The 25,878-nt window shown below is 31.7% G+C and overlaps 2 protein-coding genes across 5 annotated transcripts in view; one reads left to right on the plus strand and one right to left on the minus strand.

Annotated features, from left to right (window-relative positions):
- Positions 1-14,338, minus strand: part of LOC134726042 (centrosomal protein of 131 kDa-like) — a 46,284-nt gene extending 31,946 nt beyond the window's left edge. The window contains exons 1-7 of the mRNA XM_063590418.1: positions 14,160-14,338; positions 13,346-13,482; positions 10,451-10,499; positions 9,898-9,976; positions 6,927-7,038; positions 4,784-5,614; positions 409-642 (exon numbers count right to left, since the gene is read on the minus strand). Of these exons, the coding sequence (XP_063446488.1) occupies positions 409-642; positions 4,784-5,614; positions 6,927-7,038; positions 9,898-9,976; positions 10,451-10,499; positions 13,346-13,471 (1,431 nt within the window). The 5' untranslated portion in view covers positions 13,472-13,482; positions 14,160-14,338. The remainder of the gene's footprint in view (positions 1-408; positions 643-4,783; positions 5,615-6,926; positions 7,039-9,897; positions 9,977-10,450; positions 10,500-13,345; positions 13,483-14,159) is intronic.
- Positions 14,339-14,466: 128 nt separating this feature from the next.
- Positions 14,467-25,878, plus strand: part of LOC134726043 (CCR4-NOT transcription complex subunit 3-like) — a 28,305-nt gene continuing 16,893 nt past the window's right edge. For 3 of the 4 annotated variants that reach the window (XR_010108620.1, XM_063590420.1, XM_063590422.1), the window contains exons 1-10: positions 14,467-14,723; positions 17,707-17,774; positions 18,425-18,499; positions 18,698-18,787; positions 19,105-19,233; positions 20,107-20,196; positions 21,889-22,011; positions 23,677-23,782; positions 24,182-24,309; positions 24,808-24,855. Coding sequence is in view for 3 of the 4 variants with exons in the window: in XM_063590420.1 (XP_063446490.1) it covers positions 14,699-14,723; positions 17,707-17,774; positions 18,425-18,499; positions 18,698-18,787; positions 19,105-19,233; positions 20,107-20,196; positions 21,889-22,011; positions 23,677-23,782; positions 24,182-24,309; positions 24,808-24,855 (882 nt within the window). In the remaining variant the exon portion in view is untranslated. The remainder of the gene's footprint in view (positions 14,724-17,706; positions 17,775-18,424; positions 18,500-18,697; positions 18,788-19,104; positions 19,234-20,106; positions 20,197-21,888; positions 22,012-23,676; positions 23,783-24,181; positions 24,310-24,807; positions 24,856-25,878) is intronic. The other variant, XM_063590421.1, reaches the window with a different exon arrangement.

A 25,878-nucleotide genomic window follows, 5' to 3' on the forward strand; every position in this document is an offset into this window, starting at 1 on the left:
TTTGTCTCCGTCACGTTAGCAACATGAAAGTAGGAGACAGAACACAATACTGTAAAATCTGCCATAAATAAATGAGATGTGTACTGATTGAGATTTTGTTTTAAATACATTTTTTTTGCTAGTTATTTTTGATTAGTTTGCCTTAACTGCAGGTACTCTCAGATCAGTACTTTTATTCTTTTATGTTTTTATTTGTTTTGTGTGTATATGAATACCTCTAAGAAATCTTTTTTCTCAACTTAAAGTGTAGAAACTGAAGTTATTGTAGCACGATCAATGTTAGTGTTTGTCCTGAATGTATAAATACCTCCAATAAATCTTCTTCCTCATCTTTAAGTGTAGAAACAGAAATGTGTGTGTCATGATTGATGTTAGTGTGTTTGTGTATTTTTGTATGTGTGTAAATACCTCTAATAAATCTTCTTCCTCATCTTTAAGTGTAGAAACAGAAGTATTTGTATCCCGATCGATGTTACTATCTTTAGATTTATTGGGTACAGGAGAGCCACTGACTGGTGATTTCTTCTTTCCTACACGTAATGGTTTTTTGGTTATTTTGCCACTTGCTTGTAAATATGTTACTTCCTCCTCCGCTTTTCTTTTAACTTCTTCCCTTTTTAGTTCCCTTTTTTTCTGTAATTCCTGTAGAATATGAATAAAGTATATGAATATTTTGTGTTCATCAATTTTTTCAAGTATTATAGTAGTCTTGTGATTCTATGTGATTTCACAGTAGATACAATCGCTTGTGATTCTTTGTGATAATAACAGTAGACACAAGGGAGGTAATCCTTCATGATGAATGTTTCAGAATATAAGGATTAGTAGGTAATTTCTTTGAGTGTACCCCATAAGTATGCCATTCACTGATGGTCCATTGTTTTATACATTCTTATCCAATCAAAATGTTTTGGTGTACAGTTTGGAAATATTTCCAAGAATGCACTAGATTTTGAACAGCAAATTTTGATTCTTCATGATAATGCAAAGTTGAGTGAAGGACTATTTTCTTTGTTAATAAAATACCTTTTAAACAAGTTCTTAAAAAAAAATATACTATTCTACAGAAATAAGATTATTTTTTCCAACAAAAAGTATTCTTAAAATTTTGAGAGTGATTTTTGGGGTTTAAACACCACTTTTAAGAACCACAATTAGGCTAATTCGTTGTGACAAGTTTCTATTGGTGGAGGAAGCTGGAGTGCCTAGAGAAAAACCAACAACCTTCGATAAGAAAACTGACAATCTTAGTCAATTAAGATTATTGTAAAGTACACCCGCACAAGCTAGGCTAGTGATTACAGTAGTAACTACTATAAGGCCACTGATATACATATTTAAAAAATAAAAGTTGTTTCATAAAAGAATAAATGAGACACAGTGAAATTAAAGCAATATGGAAGTACACCACTAATTCATGGTCCCATTGCTTTCTATGTTAAATTCCTCCGTTTCAAGCAGGCACACCTCTTTTATTTTAAGTTCAAATAAAGTGGCAATCATTGCATGTCAAAGAACACCTTCTGGTGTCCTGTACTGAAAAAATCAACATACCTTACATTGCATATAAGAAAGTACTGGTTCCCAGAACTTAGGATGTACCAAAACAGGTACTTCCGATCTGACAAAAAGGCAAAATGTACCCTCCTTTTTAAATTTCATGCCATTTTTTTATTATTCAAATTTATCAGTCAAACATTGTTCTACAATGATCACCAGTCATGCAGCTTTCATTTGATACCAAAATTAATAAAATATTCTAAATATTTTGAAAGTTATGTCCATGCCTAGGAACCATTTTGTGTTAAATATGTACTACTTTCTGGTATGTGCTTTCTGGCCGGGCCCGAATTAGTGGTGTTACACCTATAACAGAACCAAACTTGCTATATTGACTTGAGCATTACTTTATTTCATTCTATGATATATTTCAAGCAATAAAAAACACATAAAGCTTTAATCCAAGTACTATTTTATTAATTCTAATCTCAAATTGGACTGGTAGTAACATATGGGTTATTCAAAGAAAACTGCATGTGTATATTACTTGCTTAACTGGTTCAAAATTGCATGTACAGTGATATTTTAGAATTCTTATATGAGTACTGTGAAAGTACTTTTATTCGTGGGGTACCAATTTTCGTGGTTTTCGTTGAAGACTTTATCCACAAATTTAAGTGTCCAACGAAATAAAACAACCATTGTCCAAATCTAGACGTGGAAATATCCCCATCGGTAGGTTTGACTACTGATATGATCTAGAGAATATATAGAATAACGCCACATCTGAGAATACTTTGATATCAGTCACAGAACTACAACGGCATGCAGGAATATACCCATTTAATCTTTTATAACCTAAACTGTACAACTTTTGATCTTTTAATTCTCATAAAAAATATTTTTCATCCATGAAAGTCAGATTTCCGGTATTGATATGCTAGTATAATAAAGTGTTCATTTTATATCCTCATAGCTCTTGACGGTGCATATAGGACATACTAGTTTCTTGCTGGCCTTGATTTTGATAAAAATTATTTGACAATTAAGGAGGCTCGAGTGTATAAAAATTTCAGAAAAAAAATTAAACATTTGTTTTTCATTACAAATTTAATTTGTTACCTTTTGTAGTTGTTACTTTATCATATGGTACAAAAATAATTCAAAACAATCACTTCCTGTTGGCCCCAGATGACTTTTAAAATGTATAGATCATTGAAAAAGTTCCAAATTATCTCCCTTTGGTGGAAAAATGCCATTTTTTTGGCTTTAAAATTGAAATATCTTTTTTAACTCATCGGTGACCTATATTTTTTAATATAATTTCCATATAAGCTGTACTTAAACTAAATTATTGTAAAATTTGAGCGATTTCTGTTATAAATTTCTTTTTTTATTTCGATATTACCTTTATTTCTCCTATTACTTCAACAGAAAAATCCCACCTTTACAAAAATGTATTCTTCTTCGAAGGCAGATTGTGAGCGCAAATGAACGGTGACCCCACTTTTTTATTCTATTTTTCTATAAACTATAAGATAAAGTTTATTTATAGAAAAATATAGACAAATCCTATATAAATGATTTAGACCCGGGAACCCCCTTAAATATACGATTATAGCATTTGTTTATGCTACTGTTTTCTTTGGGTGACATTTTTATGGCCTAATTAACACCTTTGATGGTCTTTAATCTGCTGATCACTTTATCATAGGTTAATTAGTGTTATCACGGGTCAATGTTTACTTTTCAATTTCCTTCAATCCAGACTATTTGTAACCTTCGTTTCTAAAGGTTTAATTTTTTTTTAGAAATCTAAAATCCACGAATTTAAAAACCCACGAACATGTAAATATTGCTCAAACCACGAAAATTGATACCCACGAATTAAAGTACTTTCACAGTATATATACCATTTGCCTAGATTGTAAAAGGCTACCATAAGAAAAACAAAAAAACTTGAAATATCATAAGATTACTTTGACCAAGAGCTATTCTTTTCTATATACAAGTCATAAAATATATGTTTTATCGATTTCAATCAGAAAAAATGCAAAAATAAGAACTTGGAGTCAAGTCTTAACTGCATGCATGTTGTATGACCATAAAAGGCTAACATACGTGAGTATGCCAATTTAAGAGCTTAAATTTCCCATAAGCCGGACTGTTGACCCCAAAAAAATGATTAGACATGATTACTAACATCATATTTGACTTATTTTCATTGGAATAGGTACAACTTCTAAAAATTGGATTTCTGGTGATTCTCTGTAATAGGAAGTACACCACTAATTCATGGTCCCATTGCCTTCTATGTTAAATTCCTCCGTTTCAAGCAGGCACACCTCTTTTATTTTAAGTTCAAATAAAGTGGCAATCATTGCATGTCAAAGCAACACCTTCCGGTGTCCTGTACTGAAAAAATCAACATACCTTACATTGCATATAAGAAAGTACTGGTTCCCAGAACTTCGGATGTACCAAAACAGGTACTTCCGATCTGACAAAAAAGCAAAATGTACCCTCCTTTTTAAATTTCATGCCATTTTTTTATTATTCAAATTTATCAGTCAAAAATTGTTCTACAATGATCACCAGTCATGCAGCTTTCATTTGATACCAAAATTAATAAAATATTCTAAATATTTTGAAAGTTATGTCCATGCGTAGGAACTATTTTGTGTTAAATATGTACTACTTTCTGGTATGTGCTTTCTGGCCGGGCCCGAATTAGTGGTGTTACACCATATGAAATCTTAGCTATGGATGGGTGCCAAATCCCCTTTGCACACTGGAAATGTAAGAGAAATTTGTAAAAAAAATAATGCCTCTATAAGCGGTGGACCAAGCTTGAAAGAATCTTCTTCTATGTGTGAGATTACAATGTATGTTTAAACGGAACAGCCTTGAAGTACTAGAACAAAGGGAATATATTTTATCATAAAATCAAAGAAGGGAATGTGCTGTGTTTCTCAATATTACATATATTAGTTCATTTCACACAAATATATTGCTGCTGGGGATATCTTTGGCACTACTATTTTACAAATTAAAAAAAAAACTTTCTTGAAACTCAAAGTAAAGATCAAAACATTCAATATCTGAGCCTAATACAAGGAAAAAATTGAATGGGACAAAAAAAGGTTTGAAAATTATAGTTATTCAATTGATCATCTAGTTAAGAGAGATAAAGAAATCAAACTTTTTCAAATCAAAATATCCAGAAATTAAAGGGAGTTAATAATTTTGTCATATATAGAGCAAATATGTGGAAAAATTATACCTGAATAGCTTGTTGTCTTGCTTGCCTAGCTTTTTCCTCTCTTAATTTTTTCCTGTCTTCAACACTTTTTTTCTCACTTTCATCCTCACTAAGAAAATCTAAGTCCAATATTTTATGATCAACATGATCCTGTTTTTTTTGTTGGAGTAAACGTTTTAGGGCTGCTTCCCCGGCTTTCACAGTTGCCTCATTTTTCAATTGCTGAGCTTTGTGCTCACGATACCATCGCTGAATTTTAGTTGCTGCATTGTTTAAAGTCTTTATAAAATCCTCTGCAATATTCCGACCTATTTGTTGTGATGTATCTTGTTTTTTTAATTGTTGCGACACATCTTGTTTTTTCACTTCATTAACAGGAGTTTTATGTTTAATATTTTGATAAGAATTTTCTATATTTGACAACGATGCTTTCACTCGTTGAGGTTTGCTAGTTACAACCATATTGTTAGCGATACCACTAAAGTTACTAGCTTTAGGCACAGCGTCTTTCACCACCATATCACGTGGACTGTTCACAACCCTATCACGTGGACTGTTCACAACCCTATCACGTGGACTGAGGAATAAATCATTCATTTTATCTTGTTGAAGTTTATGTTTTTCTTTAAGTGCTTGTATTTTACTCAAGCTTGATGATAAACAGTCTTCTTCTGAATCAGAGCTGCTACGAACACTTGATGGTTGGAAAAAATTCTCCTGTCTGTCTGAGGGAGGTAAAAAATCATCAAAATCTTTATTTACTGTTCTTGCTGTACTGTTTGTTTTTGATGTACTATTAGATCTTGCCGTACTATTTGTTCTTGCACTGTCACCTGCTCCAAATTTCTTTGGCTGTAAAAAAATATTCATTATTGAAAGAAAATGCTAATAGTACTGAGATTGAATACTTTGAAATGACAGAATCATACAAGCAAGCAATCTTGCTCATCACATGCTTCCGTTGGAAGAAAGCTTCTACATTTCCAATTATCATACATATCCAAGATATTAGTTAGCAAAATTCTTCATTCAAGGAAGGACATGATGATATTAATTAGAATCCTTATCTTACTGATGAGTCTTATGTAGACGAAACAAGTGTCTAGCGTAATAAATTATAATCCTAGTACCTTTGATAACTACTTCTATAAAACATATTATGGAATAGTTTCACAAGGCACTGCACAGAAAGAGTAGTCCTTGTTTCAGATCTTTCTGATTATTTAACTGATTCAAGGTACTGATCTGTTGAAACCTTCATGCCAATTTTGACACATTAAACCATATAAAAATTGTTAATCTTGATTTTTTCCCTTATAGCTTCAAGCTACAGTGTTCTGCCCAGTATTTTCAAATAGCACCATGGGATCAGAAATTGCACTGTTTCTCTTAAACTTTATTACCACATTATTAATCTATTAAGAGAGCACCATATAGTTATAAATGTATGTATTGTCATAGTAATAGTCAACAATCGACTCATTTGAAATTGAATTCTATTTTTATTTTGGTCTTTTTGTGTTTTTTGGTGGAGTTCTCATTTACATGTACCCTTCATCTCTTTTTAATCATTTTAATTAAGAAATAATTGATGCAAGCTATACTTTATTGTAGTTTTAACATGGACAGGCATTGTTTTCATGATTGTTTTTCCCACGAGCGATAGTGAGGGATAAAAAAAATGAATATAATGCCTTCCCATGTTAAAACTACAATTAAGTATAGCTTACATCAATTATTTCAATTCTTATTAAGAAAATTACAGTAATTTCTATGTCCAATTTGTATAGGTGTAGAGCTTTTGTGTAGTCTCTTCCGTGAACCTCCCTTTTCTGTTTGTAAACAGGCACACAGCATGCAATGTATTTTTTGAGAGGAAGTGGTTTTGAACAGCCAACATGAACATTGTCGTTTCTAGGTCAAATATGTCAATTGCGAATTGTAACACATTGTAGTCAGTAACAGCATGTGCATTGATTCATTTAAAGTATTTGAAAGTGTTTTAAGTTAATGAAATACATTAAATTCATGCCAATTCTGATAAAATTCATTTATCTGCAGTAGCCAATATACCCATGTGCTAACAAATTTTATTGGATTTCGATCATGGGTTTGTTAACAAAGTGAAAGAAGCATGCCATATTAGATTTCCTATTAAACTTACGCTTGGTTGCCAGAGAACTTTAACTGCATTGGGTCCTGGTTTCTTCTGGGAAGCTGAAGGTGCTTTGATCTTAGGTTGCATTGAATTTTCAAACAGTTCCAGGAAGTCATCACTGCAAAAAAAAATGTTTAGTACTTCTCTTATAATGTGGGCTAAATAATTATAATAAAAGCATTATGTTATATCATCACCAAAGATTATAAGTTATAACTTATCTGACCATACAGATTACCTATGGTGTCATGACCTCCTTTTTTACTAGATATAGATGTCCAAGGTTGTCTTAAACATCTGACCTTGTAGATATCTTATGTTGTCTTAAACTTTTGACCTTGTAGATATCTTATGTTGTCTTAAACTTTTGACCTTGTAGAAATCTTATGTTGTCTTGAACTTATTTTTGCAGATGTCCAGTATTGTCCTGAACTTTTCTGGCCTTGAAAATGTTCAATGTTATCCTGAACTTTTCTGACCTTGAAGATGTTCAATGTTATCCTGAACTTTTCTGACCTTGAAGATGTCCAACTTTGTCCTGGACTTTTCTGACCTTGAAGATTTGCAGTGTTGTACTGAACTTTCCTGACCTTGAAGATGTTCAATGTTGTACTGAACTTTCCTGACCTTGAAGATGCTCAATGTTGTCCTGCACTTTCCTGACCTTGAAGATGCTCAATGTTGTCCTGAACTTTCCTGACCTTGAAGATGCTCAATGTTGTCCTGAACTTTCCTGACCTTGAAAATGTTCAATGTTGTCCTGGACTTTTCTGACCTTGAAGATTTGCAGTGTTGTACTGAACTTTCCTGACCTTGAAGATGCTCAATGTTGTCCTGAACTTTCCTGACCTTGAAGATGTTCAATGTTGTCCTGAACTTTCCTGACCTTGAAGATGTTCAATGTTGTCCTGGACTTTTCTGACCTTGAAGATTTGCAGTGTTGTACTGAACTTTCCTGACCTTAAAATGCTCAATGTTGTCCTGAACTTTCCTGACCTTGAAGATGTTCAATGTTGTCCTGAACTTTCCTGACCTTGAAGATTTGCAGTGTTGTACTGAACTTTCCTGACCTTGAAGATGTTCAATGTTGTCCTGAACTTTTCTGACCTTGAAGATGTTCAATGTTGTCCTGGACTTTTCTGACCTTGAAGATTTGCAGTGTTGTACTGAACTTTCCTGACCTTGAAGATGTTCAATGTTGTCCTGAACTTTCCTGACCTTGAAGATGTTCAATGTTGTCCTGGACTTTTCTGACCTTGAAGATTTGCAGTGTTGTACTGAACTTTCCTGACCTTGAAGATGTTCAATGTTATCCTGAACTTTTCTGACCTTGAAGATGTTCAATGTTGTCCTGAACTTTTCTGACCTTGAAGATGTCCAGTGTTGTCCTGAACTTTTCTGACCTTGAAGATGTTCTATGTTGTCCTGAACTTTCCTGACCTTGAAGATGTTCAATGTTGTCCTGAACTTTCCTGACCGTGAAGATGTACAATGTTGTCCTGAACTTTTCTCACCTTGAAGATGTCCAGTATTGTCCTGAACTTTTCTGACCTTGAAGATGTTCAATGTTGTCCTGAACTTTTCTGACCTTGAAGATGTTCAATGTTGTCCTGAACTTTCCTGACCTTGAAGATGTTCAATGTTGTCCTGAACTTTCCTGACCTTGAAGATGTTCAATGTTGTCCTGAACTTTCCTGACCTTGAAGATGTTCAATGTTGCCCTGAACTTTCCTGACCTTGAAGATGTTCAATGTTGTCCTGAACTTTCCTGACCTTGAAGATGTTCAATGTTGTACTGAACTTTCCTGACCTTGAAGATTTGCAGTGTTGTACTGAACTTTCCTGACCTTGAAGATGTTCAATGTTGTCCTGAACTTTCCTGACCTTGAAGATGTTCAATGTTGTCCTGGACTTTTCTGACCTTGAAGATTTGCAGTGTTGTACTGAACTTTCCTGACCTTGAAGATGTTCAATGTTGTCCTGAACTTTCCTGACCTTGAAGATGTTCAATGTTGTCCTGAACTTTCCTGACCTTGAAGATGTACAATGTTGTCCTGAACTTTTCTCACCTTGAAGATGTCCAGTATTGTCCTGAACTTTTCTGACCTTGAAGATGTTCAATGTTGTCCTGAACTTTTCTGACCTTGAAGATGTTCAATGTTGTCCTGAACTTTCCTGACCTTGAAGATGTTCAATGTTGTCCTGAACTTTCCTGACCTTGAAGATGTTCAATGTTGTCCTGAACTTTCCTGACCTTGAAGATGTTCAATGTTGTCCTGAACTTTCCTGACCTTGAAGATGTTCAATGTTGCCCTGAACTTTCCTGACCTTGAAGATGTTCAATGTTGTCCTGAACTTTCCTGACCTTGAAGATGTTCAATGTTGTACTGAACTTTCCTGACCTTGAAGATTTGCAGTGTTGTACTGAACTTTCCTGACTCTGAAGATGTGCAAGCAAATTTATTCTTATCTTTTCTGACCGAGCAGATATTCCATGTTGCCTTGGATATTTCTCACCTAGCAGATCTTCCATGTTGCCTAGGATTTTTCTCTCCTTCCAGCTCTGACATGTTGCCATGGATTTTTCTTACCTAGGAGATCTGCCATGTTGCCTTGGATTTTTCTTACCTAACAGATCTGCCATGTTGCCCTGGATTTTTTTTACCTAGCAGACCTGCAGTGTTGCCATGGATTTTTCTTACCTAGCAGAAGCAGATCTGCCATGTTGCCTTAAATTTTTTACCTAGCAGATCTGTAGTGTTGCCCTGGATTGTTCTTACCTAATGGAAGCAGATCTCCCATGTTGCCTTGGATTTTTCTTACCTAGCAGAAGCAGATCTGTCATGTTGCCTTGGATTTTTCTTACCTAGCAGATCTGCTATGTTGTCAAGGATTTTTCTTCCCTAGCAAATCTCCCTTGTTGCCTAGGATTTTTCTTACCTAGCAGATCTCCCATGTTGCCTTGGATTTTTCTTACCTAGGAGATCTCCCATGTTGCCTTGGATTCTTTTTCCGAGCTGAAGATGCATCGCTTCTTTGACTTAAATTATCAACTCCTGTTCATATATAAATTATGAGTTAAATTCAACAATGTGTTTACAAAATTGTAACAATGCAGTCTTCACTATCATTGACAAATATTAACATAAACAGGACAATGATATGTGTTCATGTCTATAATTACACATACTTGTCAACTAATCTAATTACTGCAGGTTATTCTACCCACTGAAAATAAGTCAATAAGACATCTATAGACTAAGTATGAAGCATCCAGGTCTTAAACCTTCTAAAATATATAGCTTTTGAGTAGTAAGCTAACGCTGCTGCCTGATCACTATCCTTATGTCAAACTTTCTATGACTGATGTTGAAGGCTTGACAAAAATGTTCATCTTTTAGTTTAAAGTTTAACTTTTACAGATTTTTCATTATTATTTTTTCATTGCATGCACATGTTTTTACTATTTTATTTAAGTTGAAGTTGATTTTGTTTATAATCAAATGAATTATACTATTATCAAATTTTACCATGTAGAGAATTCCTCTTTTTTGTACTGGACTGTGATTTCTGTACATCCTGTCAAAATAAAGTCAATTTGGTTAGGCTTAAATTAAAATATTGTGTGTTTGCCCTTTACCGATCGACCCTATAAATTCGTTCCGCCTGAAAATCTTTTATTTGTGTTTACCAGCAAGATATTATTTTATTTTATTTTTGGTTCCTACTAAAAATTTTATTTTTGTATTTCCCGCTCAAAACTTTTTTATCAGAATTCTCCGGTTTTATCTTCCTGTATAAGGTCTAGTCTGTTTGGTATAACGTGAGCTTTTGATATGAATGAACACTTGCATTTGGAGTTTTAAAGCATTTGTTAGAAATCGATGCTGAAAGCTTTGAACTCATGATTTAACCAACCTTACACTGTGTCTTTAAACTTGAATAGCAGGGTTCATGCAAAAAAAGTTCGTCCAATACTAAATTATCAACTTGTGTAAAAAATATTTTGTAAACAGACTTTGTATCCTATGTAGGGATGGCCTTCGGTGGTCCGTAGATTAGGATGATTATGTTAACGATGCCTTCAACCAGCATTGATATATTCTGATTTATATCTGACATGAACCAAAGGTCTGTAAAGGGGAGAATATTTGGCAGTAAAATCGCCAAGGTTTTCCATACAGATAATTTACAAATGCGATGTAAAATACGTGACAATTGAGTTTCAAGTCTTGTAGCATTTTTATTGGAAACACAGGCACACACGAAAATTTAAACACTCTATGGACTTTTTCTAGTTAGTAATGTACAATGTATTTCTGCCCGGACATATTTTTACCAGGACAAAGTTATCTCTTACAGAAAAACTTTAGGTCTAGGTAAGCGTACAAGGTACATAGTACAGAATATTAGTGCAAGTTAAAATTCTTAAAAATTCCAGGAATGTAAACGTTTAAAATATGCTGCACAGCCCTATATTTTGATATTTGAAAAAAATTGTAGTGCATATATATGAATTAACTTCACATTCTATATGATATTTTTTTTTCAAAACTAATAGTCCCAGAAACTTATTAGCAAAAAGCATACTTAAACAAAAGCAATACAGACAAAAATGACGTCATGAAAATTTTGTATCTATAAAATAAAATATTATACCTACCTGCCTAACCATGACAAAAAATGTACCGAGCTAAGTTATTTTTTGGGAAAGAAAAATAAAATATTTTACCTACCTACCTACCCTGTTTCAAAACATTGGGTCGGAAAAGGGCAAACAAACAATATTTTAATTTAGGCGGTTATCCTTGTACATTTGATATCTACCTTGCATATGCTTGAGAACATTTAAATAAAACAAATATCACAACTATGTGGCCATTAAAACAATAGTTTCTTGGTTAGTTTTTTCATGTAATTTTCATCATCTACTGATGCCTCCTCTGATGAATCAAGTGCCTTTTGTTTGGTTGAATGTCTTTGCTTGATGTTCCACTTATTAAGATAACAGTTTTTATAGTACCCAGAAAAATTTTCTTTTGTGATACAATGAATGAATCTGGTCTATCATTGACACTCTCTTCAATAACAAAATACTATTTTGATTTCAGGCCACAAAATATTGTGTTGATTTCAGGCCTTAGTAAATTCTTGATAACAGCTTGTCAAGCAAGGGTCCGGAAACGGTCATATTTGCCAGTCATGTCCTAAACTGAAAATATAATGTCCTAAACTTTTAATTGGGATTTAGGTCAAATTTTATTTTTCAACCGTAATAATTTCGGTCATTTCGTTGATCGACTTTCAAAATCGCCATTATGAAAATATTTTTGTTTTGTTATCGACTTCCTGTAATTAAACTGCCACTTCAATTAAGTGTTATAATCCTGAGGGCCCTCCTAATATCTATATTAATGCCTCGGGAGCTATTGGCTAATGATTGCTTATCTCATTACCTGTGTTTTTAATTCACACCTGGCAATTGATCACAAGCTCAAAACTATTATTATAAAGAAATAAAAATTCCATACCAACTGGCTTCATTATTTAATTACTCAACAAGTTAGACAATTGTCAATTATGATTTAAAATAAATTAAAACTTGGTTTAATTTACGTAGAAAAAAATATTTTTTTACTTCTAACACACGTGCTTTGTTTACTATGTAATACGCATGCTTGAAATTCTCTTCCACAGATTTAGACAATAAATTGTAAATTTAAAATAATTTCATCCTAAATAAAGCTTGTGCAACTATTTTAATTAATATTCTTACACTTTTAAAGGTAAAATGTTAAAAAGCCGATGATTTCATTTCATTTGGATAAACAAAACTAATCCGGGAAATGAGTCTGGAATTGTTGGTTTTAGGATTGTCGCTGTCCATCCAGTTTGAATTTTGACTTCAGAATCAAGTGATATGTAAGCGATAACTGAGAATATTATCGTTTTGAGTCATTAAAATCATTTTATTTTTAAACTGCTGCCTTTCCTTAATTGCTCTAAAACGATTTTTGGAAAATGGTAGGACAAATCATGAAGTAAATGCGACGCAACAGTGAAACAAGTTTGTTGATGCTACGAACATGACAATCGAGTATGATCATACTCATAATGAGTCTCATGCAGTAATGTGATTTTGACAATCATTTTTTGAAAAGGGGCATCAACTTTTAAGTTGTATGAAAATGACCGAAATTAGGTGAAAAAATTTCCGGATCCTTGTTGTCAAGGCTTTGATTCTATTACTAAAGATCAACAAAATAAGAGAAATTCAGCTTTATTCGACTTACCCCTTTAGATTGCCTCACATCAGTAACAAAATCGACTTACCCGTTTAGATTGCCTCACATTAGTTACAGAATCTACTTACCCCTTTAGATAGCCTCACAACAGTAACTGAATCGACTCATAATCGGACTTACCCCTTTAGATTGCCTAACATCAGTAACAGAACTAGGCCGATGTAACGGACGTGACTTTGAACTTGAGGATATCTGGGATCCAGTCAGGCTGAGATTTAAATCTGACTTCTGACTTCTTGAAGTCATGACTGTCAAATCTGTCAATATATAATTAAGATATGTATCTTTTTCATAATTTAGCATCTTAGGTACTGATATATAAAATAGTGTTTTAAATCATGTGCTTATGTAATTGGCGTCTGTTATTGACAATAAAATATTGAACTTAAATTTGTACTATCTTTGTATGCAAAATATCAAACTAAATGCTTATGAGATTGTTAGATGTAGACTTTCACATGCCATGCTTACAAAAAATCAGCAATCCTGTGTCATGCTTAGACCCCAATACACATTTAATATCTCTATACGTCTATGACGTCATACAACAAACACTTTTCCATTGTGGTGTCAGATATTTTGTTTTATAACAACAAAAATTACAGGAACCTGTGTGAAATCCAGTAATGACGGACAAATATCTATAAGGTGTCGAATGTATGAGACCCACTATTAGGTAGTACCGTCCCGTCAATAAATATGTTCCTGATTTGAGTTGTCTTGGAATGTGTCGTGAATTCTGAGATCTGTGGTTATCTCCCATCATTACAGCTCACCCTACCAATACAACTGGTAGCAGTTAAAATAAATGGCCAATAGTCATGATAGTGTTTAAAGTGGAGATAAAATAAAAAAATAGTATCTTCTCAGATTTTGCTATACACCTATGAAAACAATTTACATGCCTCGTTTCCAAGAAATAAAAGCAACCTACCGAATGTCTCTTCTTAAAACGACATGAACAAAGAAACGTTCATTTCAATTGAAGACTAGTGACAGTTCTACCACTTTTGGCAGTTCTGTCTGATCACATTTTTGTGTATTGCCGGAAATAAGATGTAAACAACACATGCGTAGATAAAAGGGAACCAGGCTCTTCCGAAACTTCCATAAATAGTTCCAAATTCTTGGGCATAAAGTGTTAATTTTTTTTAAACAGTAACTAAAGCAAAATTTATATTAATACTGCACTCATTTCCAAAATTTAGACTGATTAAAGTAATATAGGCCTAAAATGTACTCAAATGCAAATTCTATATATTTTGAATAAAGTTTAACTTTTTTGTTATTTTTTATATCGCATGAATTAAATTATGGATGTATGTTGTTAGGTTCTTCGGGAAGCCATTTTGGATTTTTTGAAAGAATAGAAAGACGAAATAAAAGCAAAAAAGGGTTACCAAAATTTGGTATTGTGGTGCCTTAGTAATTTCGTAGCATGCGTCTGTCATTTCAGATTCAATATTTATAGCTATGGCTGATAGGCGAAAGCTACAAGGTAAGGAAATCGGAACTATTTAGGTCATTAAAAATTCCCCGAAAGCACCATATTTCTATTCTTTCATTTCACCAAAAAATGTCTGCAAAAGATTTAAATGGACATTCAGTACCTGTTGAAATAGTTAATCAGCATGTTTCAATCTTTTAGATTTTTATTAATAGCAGGCATTATGAATGTTATCACAATGCTTGTTTGTTATTGTCTGTGACCCTATTTCAAATTTACATCCATTAAGAAGAGTACGCAGTTTCATCAGTTAATTAATAATTTGTCTCAAGGGCATACCCCTTAAATGTTTTGTTAAATTTGAATATCGAGTAATTACAATTGTAATGACATTTGCGGAAACTAGTACTTTGATAGTTGACACTTTAATTTAACTGACAAATTGTTAGTTGTAGATGACTTGCAATGTTGCATTAAAAATGCAAGTTTCTATAGCTTGGACTGCATAATAACATTATAGCTGAAAAAATAATTTGTTCCTGTGTTTTTTTTTCTAATGAAATTTCAGTTTTTGCATTGACAAGCAGAAGTGTAGTTTGAAAGTATGCAATACTGGCAATAAATGCTTTGGATCCAGTTAATTATAATACACTAGAGGCATATTTGCTTGATAGTGCCTTTTAGTGGATAACACAGTGCATTAAAATCTAATCAAAATTATAATCCATTTTACAATGAAGAAACCCATTCTATTGTGTTATCTACTTTTAACAAAAATTGTTGTCGCTTAAATTTTGTTGTTGTTAAATAATGTACTATTTATATATAGGGCCTTATATATAGAGAACTTCTTTCTTTTTAAAAGTACAGTAGTGAGCCCATTCTTACAGCTGATCTGGTTCATGCAGTATTTTGAAATGTCTTGTCCCTCACTCAAATCTTAAACTAGAAATGTATAGCAAACTAAAGTGACCCGATTTCTAAAATTGTCTGTGCCATGCCACGACATGAGTAAAAAATGCAAAAAAGATAGAAAGAAATTATACCTGCAGGGCCAAAGAAATATTTTGAAGAGAATCACCACTGAATAGGCATCCAGTTCAATTTCTGATTGGTTGATTGTTGGGTTGCTTAATGTCCAGTGGCTTATATATCATGCTTGTTCAGGACAGGTACTACTACTAGCTATGATTTCACTGAAATCATAAGAAAGGGTAAAATTATTTCTAGGTGGAAAACTAATTGCCAGAATGCTACTGGGTCGTGTTGTTGAAATAAGATTTGTATCTACGCTGATGTTTATATTACTTTTTTCTGTTGATTCATTTGCCACCAAAACGTGATTGCATTACAACTAACTTACATGTATCTATAATATTTCCTATATATATGTATTTGTCTGCTCTAAGGTCAGGTCGGGTTGTTGTCGCTTTGACACATTGCCCATTTCCTTTCTCAATTTTACTTCTTAAATGAGTCCTAGTCAATTGGTCCCAGTCCTTGTGAAACTATTTTGGTTTCTGTCTGACATTTTGTGAGACAGTTTTGTACTGTGTTGTTTTATAATGAAATTTGTGGTAAAAATTAAAATGGAAATTGTGAAAAGGGCATTTTTAAGCAGCAGCTGAAAAAAAAATCTGTGCTCCAAGTGATTGCGCTTTTTGTTATGATTGCTTCTTGTGTCAGTCACGTTACATTTCAAGGGCTTCCTGGGGATAGCCCCTTGAACATATATCAGAGTTAATATTTTACCCGCAAATTTTCATTCTATTGATCTGTGCCCATTCATATTAAAATACAATAATCAATATTGACACAGAACCAAGAGGAAGAAAACACATGATACATTGACCAGAATTGTAATACAATTTGTCAGACCTGCCTCTACGTCATTGCTCAGGACTGTTCAGCTGAGGGTTTGACATAAGACCACCGTAAAACACAAGATTTCAATGTTCTGTAAACATTTGCTTCTACTTTTTTTAACCATTTACCCAAGCAGGGACCTGATGATTATTAGACATTACAATGGTTGTTAATGAATTTGTGAATTACTTTATTTGTGTTCTCAGGCATGTGTCGCGTATGAATAGAACAGTATAAACAAAAAATTACTTCAAGATATATCTTTATTAACCCTTTCGCCGATGAGTCCCAGTTTACCGTGATTCACGCTTCAGACAGCTGACGATGAGTCCCGTTTTACCGGGATCGGAATACCTCTTTTATGTTTCCGGCTCAAAACAGTGCAAACATGAGTTATCTTTCTTTGATGAATACTTTGATGAAAGTGTAAACATGGCAGTTCTGTTTGTTGAAAACCGTGTCAAAATCAGAGGAAATTGACGGAATTTACGAGAATTTGAAATGAGGGAACACTTTTTTTGAAAGAATTGAAGCCAAACTAGTATACTTAGCTAACTATTAAACAAGTACAAAAAACTTGGAATGGACATCTTTCAATGTGAGGAATTTGTACAGCCTCATAAAATGTTCACAATTTTGCCGTTTTGGGTTAAAAAATTACAATTTGGGGTTTAAAAGCAGAATTTTCAGAAGTTCACTCAAAACATGAACAAAACTGTGAACATGGTGTTATTGAATGAAATAAATACACAAATAAGTACAAACAAGTTTTTATTGACATTTATTATGAAGATCTCCCACTTGAGTAATAGTAGCCAGGGAAGCCATCGTCTCAGAGTAGCTTCTGTCTGGGCACCAGTCAGTGAAAGGGTTAAAGTAACATTGTAGCCCGTATCACTAATGGGCACTTCTCTTTCAAGTCTAATCACTTATCCCTATTTGTTTCAAAAAGAGATTTCACTTCTGGCTATGATTCTGAAATAATGGGACCCCTGATATAAATAGATAGACGTGATAGATACAATGTTTCCAAGTAATAGTAAAGTTTCTCAAAAAGACACATGGTTGTCGACATAACTAAATCCACAGATTATAACATGTCGATAGCATCCCCTGAATTTTTACTTTTTATTTGTGTAGTAAAGAATTTTTTTTTTTCTGTTTTCAGGAGAAATAGATAGATGCCTTAAAAAAGTAACAGAAGGTGTGGAGTCATTTGAAGATATTTGGCAAAAGGTATTTTATATTTAAATAATGTTTTTAGATTGTGTACAAGAAGATTCTCAATTCAATTGTTTTCAAATTTTTCATGTCATGCCTTTAACAGCCCACTATATGGTATGGGTGGTTCTCATTGTTGATGGGCATACGTTTGACTAAATTTGTTTCAATCCACATCTCCTTATTTTTTTTTATATTTCCACATAAATATGTGCAAATTTATGAGATAACTTGTATTAGAGTCGTATTACATATAGATGCTATTGTTTCAAGACATTGGTCCAAATACAAGAATAGGCCTGGAAAAATCTGATCAGTTTTTCACAATTATATGTGTATATTCCTGCTTCTCTGCTAAGCATATGCCAGTAAGGATAAAAACTGGTGGGGTTAATGTATGCTCGGATGCTTTGTATCCAGCTCATTTTACTATGTGTCACAGCAAGCACAATCTTAATCTGACCTAGTGTGTCAACATCTGTATTGTACAAAGCAGGGGTTACTCAGAACTTGTCAACAATATTGTCCTGAAAGTGCATGTAATATTTGCCACAAAACATTAAGTGGCTGTTAATAAAAAAAAATCCACATAGCCTTATAAAGTTTTTTTTATGTTTGCTAGAATCAGTAAGTAATCTGTACCTGGTTGTTTATTTTATTTTTAGGTACATAGTGCTGCCAATGCTAATCAAAAAGAAAAGTATGAAGCTGATCTTAAAAGAGAGATTAAAAAACTTCAGGTAGGAAACTATTTACGTTTACCTGTAAACAGACTTGTATCCTTATTTAGGTGATTCATTAAAGACTTTGTTTTCTTCATTTGTCTTGTCGACGCTGTGAAAGTATGTCAAGATTGTTTTATATATACATCTTTATGTAATTATTTTCAAACATCTACAAGATCATTATATATATATGCTTACTTTATTATTTAACAGCGTCTGCGGGACCATATCAAGACGTGGTGTTCAAGTAGTGACATTAAAGATAAAAGAATTTTGGTTGAAAATAGAAAGTTGATAGAAACTGTAAGTATCTATATGAACTGTTAAAACTTTCTAACTCATGGAATTGTTTAAATGAAGCATTACATTGTATTATATAGTACTTTATTGTAGTAAATTAACCATTTTAAAGATGCTTGGACATTGGCCTTCGGTTTCTTTACGTTCCTTCTTAACTACATGGGAGACATTTTACTTTCACAATCATTTAGATGTAGTACTGTTAATTTTACACATTTAAACTTGGAAAACATTCTTGCAAATTAAAATGTAGGTATACTGGTTGTATTTTGGTACAACTAAATTCATGTTTTATTGATAATTCTGTTATATCTTTGCAGCAAATGGAGAGATTTAAAATAGTAGAACGAGAAACAAAAACAAAAGCTTACTCCAAAGAAGGACTTGGAGCAGCTGCCAAAATGGACCCTCATTCGAAGGAAAAGGGAGATGTAACAAATTGGTTATCTGTAAGTATGAAATAATCGATTGGCTTATCTTGTTGTATGTAAATTCCTTATCTGGTACCCTCTATGCCTCTGTAAACAACAAATATTGGAACAAAGTTAAATTTATACAGTAAACCATGTTTGTTAGAAATAGTTTATGTGTCAAGTGTTTACTGTATGATAATGGATTTAAATAGTTCATGTGTCAAGTTACTATATGATCACTGGTTTAAATAGTTCATGTGTCAAGTTACTATATAATCACTGGTTTGAATAGTTCATGTGTCAAGTTACTATATAATCACTGGTTTAAATAGTTCATGTGTCAAGTTACTATATAATCACTGGTTTGAATAGTTCATGTGTCAAGTTACTATATAATCACTGGTTTGAATAGTTCATGTGTCAAGTTATTATATGATCACTGGTTTGAATAGTTTATGTGTCAAGTTACTATATAATCTCTGGTTTGAATAGTTCATGTGTCAAGTTACTATATGATCACTGGTTTGAATAGTTTATGTGTCAAGTTACTATATAATCTCTGGTTTGAATAGTTCATGTGTCAAGTTACTATATGATCACTGGTTTGAATAGTTTATGTGTCAAGTTACTATATAATCACTGGTTTGAATAGTTTATGTGTCAAGTTACTATATAATCTCTGGTTTGAATAGTTCATGTGTCAAGTTACTATATAATCACTGGTTTAAATAGTTCATGTGTCAAGTTACTATATAATCACTGGTTTGAATAGTTCATGTGTCAAGTTACTATATAATCTCTGGTTTGAATAGTTCATGTGTCAAGTTACTATATGATCACTGGTTTGAGTAGTTCATGTGTCAATTTACATACCTAGTGTTTACTGTATGATAACTATTATATTTTCAGGTAACAATAGAGAATCTGAATTTACAATTGGAACAGTTTGAAAGCAGGATAGAACAGTTGACGACCAAGAAAAAGAAGATGGACAAAGATGTAAGTATAACTAGAGATCTTAAAATAGGCAGATTTCATGTGTAATTATTTAAATTATTTTAGATAATAAAAATTCATTTTGACCATTTAATGAGAGAGTTAACATAGATATATATCCTGTATAAGAAAGACTTGACACAAGACAAACTGACAAATAATTGTTTATATACTGCAGCTGTCCTATTTGAGCAGTCAAATTGCATTGACTGTATATTTATATGTCATATACAGTCCAAGACCGTATATCACCTTGTTTATGACGTTGACAATGTGTTTCCGTAGAGTTTTATTTATGACGTCAATAAAACGTACAGGTTCGCGGAAATTTTACGTCGTTCGCTCCAAATTTAAAAATGATTGTTTTTACACTAAATACTTCATTTAAAACACTTATATGAGTTGCAGTATATTAAGGATAACCATACATTGTCTCGAAATATCAATCGGTTATTTGTACTCGGCTCGAAACAGGTAGAAATGCTCGGCACAGCCTCGCTTTCTATCTGTTTCTAAGCCTTGTACAAATAACATTGATATTTCGAGACAATGTATGGTTATTCTATATATGTCAGGGTGTTTTTTGCATGATCATATAAACTCAACAATTTCCCTGTATTATTAACCTTATAACTGAGTAACTTTCATACTTCATATTTAAAACAGAAAATAGGGAAATTGAACCAAACATTTGATCAAATGTTACCACTAGCATGACTCTTTAATAAGACTATATACTATACTATAAGACTACAAAGAAGAACTAACTCTTACAAAATTTTATCAATTTATTTAAACAATAATTACTTTTCTCTCTATATAATATAGATATATTCTCTATGTCATTTCACTTTCATTTTCTATTTATATAATGTCACCATAACTACCGTAATTATACTTACACTTTGGGTTAATCGCTCAACTGCAAGAAATGCACCTCACTGTTAATTTGATATGTAACTGATGACACCTATCTATATTTCAACCATTTAGAATATTACTATGCTGTAAAAATATCCGAGTCTTGTTGTCCTATGTGACACATTACATACTTAATATTCAAATCTGAAAATGTTCATCCTCTGTTGTAAGAAATGTTTTACAATATTGACAGTCACTGTTATAGATTTCTGTAGAATTTGACAACATTTAAAAACAACAGTATATCCTCCATATTGTAAGAGAATTTTTGATGCAGCCACAAATACTACACATACAATTCCCCTTGTCTGGACTTGTTGATAATTGACCAGGTTAATATAGGATGGACACTGAAGTGCAGAAGGGTTAAATGGGTTGTCAATATGGTGTCTTAAAAAGGTGGAAATCAACATATTGGAATATTTTATAAATATTAGCCAATGCTTTACCCAAAACAATATTTTATACACATTTACATCTTTTAATATAACATTTTGCAGCATAATATCTTTTGGGGTAAAGCCATTGGCTCATAACAAAATCAACATTTATTGCTGTTTTCTACCTAAATTTAAGAAGATTGAAGGCCTGATGCAAATATTTTAAAGAAAAATGAATCTGACCGACTAATGTCATTTCATAAATTCATCTGAAAAATGCTATTTTATAAATTGATATTAAATACATTTTGAATAAAAAAAATTCAAGGGGCCAACAATTGGCCTTATCATACCTTATACTTTGTACTATTATTTGTTATTTGTTTCCATTTAGAAACAAGACATATTTGAAGAACTAAAAGCTCAACAAGACAAACATTTGTTTCACATAAAGCAGTTAGAAACTATCATGAGAATGGTAGACAACGATGCTTTACCTATTGAACAGGTAGGGAAGGTATATAATGTAAAGATAAGAACATACTGTAATGATTGCAGACGAGATAACAAGCTACAGCAGATGGATTAAATAAGATACTGGAAACTAAGTTCATCCAATGACTTTACAAAATGTAAAACAGTTCAAATGAGAAATCAATAGCCTACATAATCAACCAAGCAACTAACAAACAAAAAAATAGATATGAAAAAACAGTAACAAATGACAGTCACCAATTTGTGTTGTTAACTTTTATTCATTGATTGATTTTCTGTTTGTAAAATTCTCCCAATCAAAGTATTCTTTGAACTGGCTGTAAGTTGATGATTCATTTCAATAAAATAATTCACTCACAAAGAAGTAGTCCGCACTAAAATAGGTTTAACATCCTGAAAAAATTGTTGAATTTGAAAACTTTTTAGATAAAGAAAATCAAAGATGATATTAAATTTGATGATAATTTTTTAGATAAAGAAAATCAAAGATGATGTTAAATTTGATGATAATTTTTAGATAAAGAAAATCAAAGATGATGTTAAATTTGATGATAATTTTTAGATAAAGAAAATCAAAGATAATGTTAAATTTGATGATAATTTTTAGATAAAGAAAATCAAAGATGATGTTAAATTTGATGATGTTTTTTAGATAAAGTAAATCAAAGATGATGTTAAATTTGATGATAATTTTTAGATAAAGAAAATGTAAGATGATGTTAAATTTGATGATAATTTTTAGATAAAGAAAATCAAAAATGATGTTAGATTTGATGATAATTTTTAGATAAAGAAAATCAAAGATGATGTTAAATTTGATGATGTTTTTAAGTTAAAGAAAATCAAAGATGATGTTAAATTTGATGATGATTTTTAGATAAAGAAAATCAAAGATGATGTTAAATTTGATGATAATTTTTAGATAAAGAAAATCAAAGATGATTTTAAATTTGATGATAATTTTTAGATAAAGAAAATCAAAAATGATGTTAGATTTGATGATGATTTTTAGATAAAGAAAATCAAAGATGATGTTAAATTTGATGATGTTTTTAAGTTAAAGAAAATCAAAGATGATGTTAAATTTGATGATGATTTTTAGATAAAGAAAATCAAAGATGATGTTAAATTTGATGATGTTTTTAAGTTAAAGAAAATCAAAGATGATGTTAAATTTGATGATAATTTTTAGATAAAGAAAATCAAAGATGATGTTAAATTTGATGATGTTTTTAAGTTAAAGAAAATCAAAGATGATGTTAAATTTGATGATGATTTTTAGATAAAGAAAATGTAAGATGATGTTAAATTTGATGATAATTTTTAGTTAAAGAAAATCAAAGATGATTTTAAATTTGATGATAATTTTTAGATAAAGAAAATAAAAGATGATTCTAAATTTGATAATAATTTTTAGATAAAGAAAATCAAAGATGATGTTAAATTTGATGATGTTTTTAAGTTAAAGAAAATCAAAGATGATGTTAAATTTGATGATGATTTTTAGATAAAGAAAATGTAAGATGATGTTAAATTTGATGATAATTTTTAGTTAAAGAAAATCAAAGATGATTTTAAATTTGATGATAATTTTTAGATAAAGAAAATAAAAGATGATTTTAAATTTGATAATAATTTTTAGATAAAGAAAATCAAAGATGATGTTAAATTTGATGATATTTTTCAGATAAAGAAAATCAAAGATGATGTTGAGTATTATGTGGATTGTAATCAGGATCCTGATTTTGAAGAAAATGATTTCATATATGATGAGTTAGATCTTGAAGACGTGGGTAAGTGGAAATAGGAATTTTAAATATCACTAAGACACTTGAAGAAAAGTATCTACTGTGGATTCATTTATTTTCATGGATTAAGAAAAACATAAATGTTTGTGGATATTTAATTTTGTTTGCATACAAGCTTATAGGAAATTTTCATTTGTTGACCATTTAATTTCAAGGTTTACCTATACCCACGAAATCTACGAACATTGGTATCCAATGAATAGAATCCACAGCATGTACAGTGTATGTAACATTATTGTCTTAGAGATAACAAATTCTAAAAAGAAAAGCAATCACACTACAGGGAAGTAATTTACAGATTTCTTTTAATCTAAATACAGTAGCATTTCATATAATGTGAATATAACTTCTATCTTTCGTAAAGTAAAATGTTTTTATTCTCAGGTGCAGCAGTATTAGCATCCTCGCCACCCAATGATGACATTTATTCGGACAACATTTCAGGCACGCCGACATCAACAAACTCAAGTTCTCCTTCACCTAGTCCTAGTTTATCTATAAATCATTCCAAGGTGAGCTGTCTTACAATCTCAATCATTCCTGATAAGCTGTATGAAAAGTTCCATAACTGACTAATTATTATAGGAATGAAATCTCCATTGTGGTTACTAAATGCCAACTGCCAACTCAAATAATTATTTCTGATACTTCAAATTAAAAAATAAATGGGGTGTTTTATGTACTTGAACGAATGAGCTGGACTTTTTAATTTATATCTATGAGGACAATATATTGTTCATGCTTGCTGTGTAATGCAACTGGACATTGTCAAATGACCCTTTACTTTAACTGTTAAACAAAGTATTCAAATGTCCAGATAATCATGAACCCATCTTCAGTGAACAAACTCATCCAATGTCTTATATGTTGTTTTCTTTATACATTTGTATAGCTGTTTAAGATCAGTATGTTAGATATATCGTCTAATTTTGTGTTTATAAGGGATTAAGATAAACATCTCTTTGTAAATACTCCTTACTTATTTATTTAAAGTCTCTGTTATTTTGTAGGACAATGAAGAAAATGACAGAAAAATTAAAAAGTCAATCAATGATGAGGTAAGGTTGCACTTTGTAAATACACCGGTTTCTCAAAACACGCCTCTTTTGGGGAGATCTTGAATATTCATAGAAAAGTAATTTTGTTTACATACTGGTTCCCAATTAGGCTCTCTGTGTTCCATCTCACAGAGACATAACATGGGAATGTTCATAGTAAAAGTGGTACAGTTTGAGCTGTGAAAGGAGTTCCTATGGGAAATTGCATTGTCAATATTTACAGAAATGCAACCTATAACAGATATTTTTAATGTCAAACTTATGAGGCAACCTTACACTATTTAATAATAAGTTTATTGGTGAGATTATAGCAAATTTAGATATTTTATAAGTCAAATTGTAATAAGGCTACCTTACTCATTTTTTTGGTGGTTGCCAATGTTGTTTTTACAAAGATGGAATACAATCTATAGATAATTTGTAATTTGTTGAACAGCTTAATTTGTATCTCGCATGTTCTAACGAATTCCTGGAAAATAGGTATCCAACTAATAATAATTAATCCACAGTATTCTAAGAGTACTTTTCTACGTCAACAAAAAAAGACATGATAAAAGTACAGACTTCAAGACTGAATCGATATATTAAGTATTGAATCAATATTGTATCCTGAATATTCACAAGTTATTGCTGTTAGATGTTGCACACCCTGTGGTGTTAAGAAGCAATCCATCAATCAGAAAATATACAAGAAGTTGCCCATAAAGGCCAAGTTTTGGACCCCCATCAATATTTTTTTTAGGACTCTTTCAAATATATTTGCTGTTATGTCATCACAGTTAATGACAGTTGCATCATTATATTTTTTGCTTTCATGAAAACACTGAAAACTGAAGAATATATAGTTTTCCATAATATTTACATTTGTCATGTTTGTATAAACATTTTGCATAGGGAAAAAAAATAATTGAACAGAAGTTTAATTATAATATTTACATATTTTCACCAAATTTAAAGTTTTTTTTGGGAGAACACATACTTTTCCTATCTAATTTGAACTTAAAAATGGATGTTATCGAACGA

The sequence above is a fragment of the Mytilus trossulus genome, chromosome 7 (assembly GCF_036588685.1).
Source record: "Mytilus trossulus isolate FHL-02 chromosome 7, PNRI_Mtr1.1.1.hap1, whole genome shotgun sequence".
Lineage (NCBI taxonomy): Eukaryota > Metazoa > Mollusca > Bivalvia > Mytilida > Mytilidae > Mytilus > Mytilus trossulus.